The sequence below is a fragment of the Tupaia chinensis genome, unplaced genomic scaffold, assembly GCF_000334495.1.
Source record: "Tupaia chinensis unplaced genomic scaffold, TupChi_1.0 Scaffold000126_2, whole genome shotgun sequence".
Lineage (NCBI taxonomy): Eukaryota > Metazoa > Chordata > Mammalia > Scandentia > Tupaiidae > Tupaia > Tupaia belangeri.
Window position 1 is genome coordinate 1,602,922 of NW_006159594.1, and position 8,082 is coordinate 1,611,003.

An 8,082-nucleotide genomic window follows, 5' to 3' on the forward strand; every position below is an offset into this window, starting at 1 on the left:
TACAGTGCTGTCGATTTTGCTGCTGCCCCCGCCATTGGGCTCGGGGGTCCCGGTGGCCACCCGGGGAGCCAGTTCGCCGACCGCAGGGCCCTGCAGGCCCGTGCCGAATGGATGCGCTGTGCTCTGCCCGGCTGCGCGCCCGGCGCCGGGACACTGAGAGCCGGAGACCCCGCTCTGCAGCTTTGCAGCGGCGGGCGCCTCCTTGGTCTCTGCGATCTCTGCGCTGCTTTCCCCTCCTCTTCCTCCAGACTCTCCTCCCCTTCCCACGTCAGCAGAACCTTCGGTCCAGACTCTTCGTCAGAGAGAGAGAGGGGGGCCGGGGCCCAGGGGAGGGCGGGGTTGGGGGCTCTGTTGTCTGTTCCCTGGGTCTGCGGGCCTTTGCGGTAAAAAGCGGAAGAAGCTAAAGGACAGTAGCTAGCTCTGGGACGCCGGCGTCCTCCTTAGCTTCCAGTTCTCCCTTACCATCATCCATCCACCCACTCATTTATTAGGCAGTACATTTATTTAGTGTCTACTATGTTCCATGGGATGACGGGGTGGACAAGACCCACCTTGGAGGAGGTAGGCTAGTGGGAGGAGACAGAGTAAACTCACAATTACAGCAGAACTTCTGCATATGAACTGTTGGGTTGGCTGTTCTCAGCTCCAGCCTCGGTCCTCTACAAGCTGGTCATGTTTCTGGGCTTTACCGCCCATGCTGGCTGAATCTCCATCATTTCTCAATAGCAAGAGGCACTGCTAACCACTGTCTCTGGGCACTTTCCTCCTTGGCGGGGAAGTCCCACACTCTGGTTTTCCTCTCCTGCTCCTCTTTTCTCCACTGCAGGCTGGTCCTTCTCTTCCCCACCATCACTCAGTGGCACCTACCCTCAGATGCTTGGTCCTCGGCTCCCTCTCTCTCTCTCTCTCTCTCTCTCTCTCTCTCGCATTGTTGTCTCCTTTCAGGATCTCACCCATGCCCATGGCCACCGAGTAAACAAGACGGACCAACACAAGGCTGACTCCCAGATTCACATCTCCAGCTCCCCCCTTTCCGCTGAGCCCCAGATCCCCTCTTATATGACTTTCTCCCCTGGGCGATTCACAGGGGTCTCCTGCTCCTGCGCTTCCCCACATCACTTGATTGTCTTTCAGAACTGTTCTCCTCAGGGGATGGCACCATCATGCACTGTGGCCACATGCTCAGGCCACAGCCCTTAGAGCGCTCTCTTCCTGACCACCATGTTGAATTCTTTGCAGATCTGCTCATGTCCCTTTCCTGCCTCACAGCCTACCTCACTGTCAAGGTAAACACTAATGTGGTTTGGTTTTGTGTTTTTTTGAGAGGTTTTTGTTATACAGTGTGTGAGCTCGCCTGAAAGAGAGAGAGACAGAGAGACAGAAAATGAGAAATCACCTCCTGTGGGATGGCCACGCTGTAATCCCTTCTCCTCCATTCTCCTCTTGGGATCTTGGGCACGCACGCACACGCGCCTGGAGTGAGTTTAAGCCACCAGGTCTAGGACTTGAAGGGCAGTCAGCTACATGGGAGTCCAGCAATATAGCCATTACGCCACCTGCTGGTCCCGGTAAACACTAATGTAATAGAACCTCGTACATGGTTCCCACATGCTTGGGTGCATCTTAATCTCATTCCCCCCCCCACCAGGCTCTCAGTACTCCAACTGCACTTTCCTTTCGGTTTTTCCAATGCCAAAGGGTCTTTGCACAAGTCATTCCCTGTGCCTAGGAGCCTTTTTATTTTATTTTATTTATTTATTTATTTATTTTTTTAAAGAGAGAGATTTTGCTATAGGGCTCCTGTGCTCGCCAGACAGATAGAATGTGAGAAATCATTCCCGGGGGCAATGACCAAGCTGCAATCCCTTCTCCTCTATTCTCCTCTTGGGATTTTGGGCATGCATGCACACATGCCCAGTTTAAGTTTCAAGCCGCTGGGTCAAGGACTTGAACCGTGGTTGACTACGTGGGAATATATAGTGACATAACCAATACACCATCTGCTGGTCCCAAAACCTAAGTTTTCTTCAGCCTTTGGCTATGGGCTCAAGCATCTTTTTCAGAGAAGTCTTTCCTAACCATTAGAATTGTTGCTCAAGATGTGGTTCACAGACCAGCAGCCCCTGTATCACCTAGGAGCTTGTCAGAAATGCAGAATCTGGACCAGCTGGTGGCACAGAGGTTATGGCATCTGGATCCTACTTGACCGACTGCATGGTTTGAGTCCTGGACCTGGTGGTTTTAATAACATGCAGGCTGTGTGTATGTGCATGAGCAAAAATCCCAAGAGGAGAATGGAGAAAGAATTATGGTGTGGCCATCCTCTCTGGGGGGTGCTTTCTCACTTTCCCTTTGTCTCTCTCTGATAAGTACACATGTCCTTTAGCACAATTTTAAAAAGAAGGAAATGCATAATCTCTATGACTCAATCTCAAATCACAATAGAAATTTTATTTATTTATTTATTTATTTTCAATTTATTTTTTTCCCCCAGAGGAAGGAAAAATGCCTTAGGGCATATGCGCTTGCCAGAGAGAGAGAGACAGACACAGTGAGAGGGAAAGTGAGAAATCAGCCCACAGGGAAGAAGACCACCCACAATCCCTTCTCTCCCATTCTCCTCCCAGGATCTTGAGCACACATACACACGCACCTGGTGTGAGTTTTTCTTTCTTTTTTTTTAATAATTATTTACTTAATTTTCATTTATTCATTTGTTTATTTTAATTTGACCAGAGAGAGACACACAGAGAGAAGGAGAGGGAAACTGAGAAAGCAAGCCACCAGGGCCAGGACTTGGACTGCAGTTGACCATGTGGGAGTGCCCAGCACCTTAACCACCACCTCACCTGCTGGCCTCCTGGTGAGATTTAAGCTACTGAATCCAGGACTTGAACCACCGTTGGCCATGTGGGAGTCCAGTGACATAACCACTATGTCATCTGCTGGCCCTCACAAACTGTATTTTGACTAGCTCTCCAGGTGCATATGCATTAAAGTCAGAGATGCACTTCTCTAAGAGATCTGATACCGGATATGTACTTTGTTCTCTAATCCCAGGGAAGGGCTGGGAAGGAGTGTCCCGTCAGTCTCAGTCAGGAAATCGTTCCCCCTTCTCTTCACTGTACCACACCTTACATTTGTCTCCACTGCTTAAAAAATCTCCGCATATGGGAAGCCCTTCTTTTCTAAGGCATCAAGCAGCCTCCCACCACCTCTCTTCACTCAGTTCATTTCAACATCTCTTCAGGATTTACTAGGAGGCTGTCATAGCCAACATTTCCTTCTTTTTTTGAGAGATAAGTTTTTGCTATAGGGCACATGCCTTCATTGGAGAGACAGAGAAACAGAAAGTGAAAAATCACCACCTAGGGGATGGCCATGCTGCAATCCCTTCTCCTCCATTTTCTTCTCAGGATCTTAGGCACGCACGCACATGCGCCAGATGTGAGTTCCAAGCCTCCAGGTCTGGAACTCAAATTGCGCTCAACTACGTGGGAGTCCAGCGACTCAATTATTACGCCAACTACTTGTCCCAGTGGCCACCATTTCTTTGGGATTTGTCTGTGTCCTTGTGCCTGTTTTAGAATAATCCAATTTTATGTGGTGCTGAGCCGTTCATGTGGATCATCTTGTTAGGTCCTTATGACGTCCCTGTAAGACCACTATTGTCAGCCTCATATTAAAGACGAGACCACAGAGGGCCTGTAATGATTCACCAGGGACACACAAGAACATGGCAGATCTCAGACTTGAGCTGAACTCTGACTCTAATTCCAGGCTAATCTCTTGAAGTACTCTCTGGAGGGGCCAGTGGATGGCATAGCAGTTATGTTGCTTGACTCCCACTGTGGTTTGAGTCCTGGATCTGGTGGCTTGAAACACATAGGGCATATGTGTGTGAGTGCCCAAGATCCCAGGAGAAGTGATTGTGGTGTGGCCATCCCCCTGGAGAGTGATTTTTCATTTTGCCTCTCACTGTCTCTGTCTATCTCTTTCTGGTGAGTGAACATGTCCTGGGGGGGAGAGGGGGAGCTCTACCAAAAAAAAAAAATACTGTCTGGAAGATGGCGGATGGCCTTCAATCCATATAGGTGAATTATTTGCCCTCAGATAAGTTTTCCTTTGAGAGTAAAATGGGGATAAAAAGGATCCTAAGTTGAAGGCAAATGCATAGGGGTGCCAAAGACTAAGATCGTGACTGAAATTTGGCATGACTCCAGTCAAGTCACCATGCCGGGTTTTGTTTTGGGAAAACAGACTGAAGCTATGGCTCTGTGGCTCGGACTTCTCCAATAGCTGGCATGACCTCTCACCTAAGCCGTGGTCTCATGGATTTCACCAAAGATCTGTGGACTGTGGACTTCTGACACTTTGTATTCATTTACCTCCTTGGCTCCTCTACAGGTTGGTTCATCCAGGATGATCAGGAAACCTGGAAAGTGGTATGTAAGGTACTAGACTGTCTTGGGGGTCACCTAAGGAATTCGGGTGCCCAGAGCTGTTCTGTAGTGCACAGCTGACAGGCCTTTAGTTGGAGTGGTGGCCTTTCCAGGATGGCACCTTTCAAGACTCTGGTATGGCTGGCCTTTCTACATCTCTTTTTAAAGTTCATTGAGAGTGAGTGATATCCAACAGGGTCACACTCTGATCATGGGGGCACCCGGCAAGTTAATGCAAGTACCAAACCCAGGGCGTTCCCGTATAGCTCCCATATGGCCCAGCAGTGCCCTACAGCCTGCACCACCTCAGCCGGCCTGCATCCCTGCCTCTAGGGATGTTAAATTGTGAACTCTTGGAGGAAGGGTCCTAGGTTAGTATGGCTGACTTTCTGAAATAACAGTCCACATACAGACTTTTCAGTTCTCTCCTCCGGTTTTTAGCTCAGATATCACTCTTTTGATTCCTATCACCAGCCACTGCCAAGTCTGTGGCAGTTTGTTTTCTTGCTCAACTTGTTTTATTTATTTATTAACACTTATTTACTTATTTATTTGTTGTGATTTTCAAGCAGCTGGGTCTGGGACTCAAACCATGGTCAGCCATATGGAAATACAGCACCTTAACCACCATGCCACCTGCTGGTTCCATTAAACTTTTATAATTTATTGTGATATTTTTGGGGCCACCAGGTCTGAGACTCGAACCATGGGCAGCCATGTGGGAGTCCAGCACCTCAACTACCATGCCACCTGCCAACCCTGTTAAACTTACTTTAAAGGAATTGTTTGTGACTATATCCGACCCTAACTAGGATGGTTCACATGATGTACCTTCAGAACTGTGCCTGGTGCATCATGAGAACAGACGTGCCCAGAGAATAAATAAAGGAGCAAACATTTCTCAAAACCCTGCTCACAATATGTGTCCCACATGCCAGGCCTTCCCCACCCTCCCAGGCTCCCAAGAAGCAGAGTCGGGGAACCAGACAGCAGGGTTTATTGAGGTGCATGCCCATGCCTGAGGCCTGGCTCCTGGCCTTCTGCAGGAGGAATCCTCTGGTCTCTCCTAGCCCTTCGCAGTATGGGTAGTCAATGTCCTGCTCTCACTCTCGGCCATCAGTGAGGTGCTAGTGTTCACGATGCCCAGACAGGAAAAGAGGGAGGCTCTGTGTGGCCCCAGGGCAATGCCACCTGGTTCTTTGTGTGGCCAAACTTCCAGAGGGGAGTGGCAGTGCAGGGACCTCCACCCCAGGCTAAGGAGAGGAGGAGAGTCCAGTTCCTCCCTGGCCCTGAGGGATTGGTAACTGTCTCTGATAAAGCCCAGAATAATATTAAATATAAATAATTTATACAAAATGGCTCGTACAAAAAGCTGCGGGTTGGGAGGAGGAGATGCCTCTGTGAGAGGCTGAGATGTCCAGAAGGGGCTGGAAAGGGGAAGACAGCTCCGCCCCCTAGTTCCTGTAACAGAGCCCTCCGACCACTCAAGGCCTGCAGGGGCTCCTGTGGAGGAGGCGCTGAGCCTTGCCAAGGGACCCTCAGGGGGCCAGGCTGGTGAGTAAGGTGGTGAACTGCAGGGCCTGCCCCGCCAGTTCTGCCACACACTGTGCCATCTCTTGGGCCACTGGGCCCGATGGGTAGCCCAGGGCGGCCCCCTTGACAGCCAGCACAGTGGCCCGCAGTGCTTGGCCCAGTGCTGTACTTGCAGCCCCTACCCGTGCTCGCAGAGGGGCTGAGGCTGCCAGCCGGCCCAGGGTGTCCCCGACAAACACCAGGCGGTGAGCAGCCACCACCACCTTCTTGCCATGGGGCACGAAGAGGTGAGGGGGCTGGTTGGTTTGCGTGCTGGACATCAAGGCCGCCATGGCCGTCTCCAGCGCTGAGTAGTGGCTCTGGCACTGTCCGGCGTAGAAGTGTAGGAGCTGCAGATCTCCGGAGGACAGAACCAGCGGCTCCTCTGGGGACAGGGCCTCCTGAGGGGCGAGAAGGGCAGTCACTGGGAACATTCTCAATAGAGTCACTTCCTCTCTCCTTCCCTCCTTCCACCAGAAAATTCAGATTCGTAGAGAATGGCTGTGAAGAGCCCCAACTTGATGCCATGGCCGGTGGATCTAGATTCAGATAACCTCAAACGTGACTCCAGACAAGTCTCTGAACCTCTTTGTCTCCTTTATCTTTAAAACGGGGAGTCTAGAAGTGCACGGTCTAATGTAAATACAATGTGAAATGCAAACAAAATTCGGAATGTTTTAGTAGCTGCATTACGAAAAGTAAAAAGACAGTGAGTGGTACATTTTATCTAACTCTGGTGCAAAAAAAATGTATCTCAACATGTAATTACTGTGAAAATTACTGAGTTTTTTCCATACTACATCTGCAAAACCCCGTGTGCCCATTATCCTCAGTGCAGACTTGCCGCATCCCAGTACAGACCAGTACAGACCGCTGGGCCTCGCTGGGCCTGCTGCTCCGTAAATACCTGATAAATGGTAGCTATTGTGTTAGGACCATGTTGGGCAGGGTGGAGGAAACCACCTCACTTTCCTGAGGTTCAAAGAGATTAACTGACAGTTTCAAAGCCCCTGGCTTCTTAGTAGTGGAGCTGGGATTAGGAGCCAGGTCTCTAAGGAACACAGGAATTCACAGTTGGAAGGCACTTCAGCAGTGACCAGGCTCAGCTCTGACCCACAGCCCTGAAACTCTGCTCCCCGGCTGCCTGGCCTTCTGACTCCTCTCCAACACATTCTTTCCCGGCTTTCTGAATTCCTAACATCCTCTTCCAAGTTCCAATCCTGTTTGCATCTAACTCCTCTGTACTCTGTCCCTGCTTCACTGAACTCTCACCTCCTCCCAATCTATCCCCCTCAAGGTTTCAGTTAAGAATACCCCTCCCAGGGACCAGCAGATGGCATAATGGTTATGCCATTGGACTCTCACGCAGTGGACCACAGTTTGAGTCCTGGATCTGGCAGCTTCAAACTCATGCTGGGTGCGTGTGCCACGTGCCCCAAATTCCAAGAGGAGAATGAAGGAGAAGGGATTGCGGCATGGCCATCCCCGTGGGGGGAGTTATTTTTCCTTTTCTGTCTCTGTGTCTTTGGTGAAAACATGTGCCCTATTATATAAAAAAAACTCTCTAAAAAATAAATAAATAAATAGGGGGCTGGCAGGTGGCGTGGTGCTTAAGGTTATTGGACTCTCACATGGCCAGTAGTTCGAGTCCTGGACCTGGCAGCTTGTTCTCGCTCTCTCCTCTCCCTCTTGCTCTGTCCCTCTCTGGTCAAATTTAAAAAAAAAAATTAAATAAAGTTAAATAAAATAATTCTTTTAATAAATAAATAAATAAATAAATAAATAAATAAATAAATAAATAAATAAATAAATAAATAAATAAATAAATAAATAAATAAATAAATAAATAAATAAATAAATAAATAAATAAATAAATAAATAAATAAATAAATAAATAAATAAATAAATAAAGTTTCGGGGCCAGTAGTGGCACGGTGGTTAAGGCACTGGACTTCCACACGACTGATGGTGGTTTGAGTCCCAGACCTAAGTAGTTTACTTTATCACTTTTCTTCTTTCTCTCTCTGTCTCTCTGGTCAAATTAAAAAATAATAACACTGATGAATAA

General features: G+C 48.8%; 1 protein-coding gene across 1 annotated transcript in view; it reads right to left on the reverse strand.

The window, feature by feature from the left end:
• Positions 1 to 5,206: 5,206 nt before the first annotated feature.
• The window catches only part of EFS (embryonal Fyn-associated substrate), a gene marked incomplete in the record, with an annotated part of 15,713 nt that continues 12,837 nt past the window's right edge, over positions 5,207 to 8,082 (reverse strand). The window contains 1 exon segment of the mRNA XM_014586287.1: positions 5,207 to 6,415. Within this exon segment, the coding sequence (XP_014441773.1) occupies positions 5,981 to 6,415 (435 nt within the window).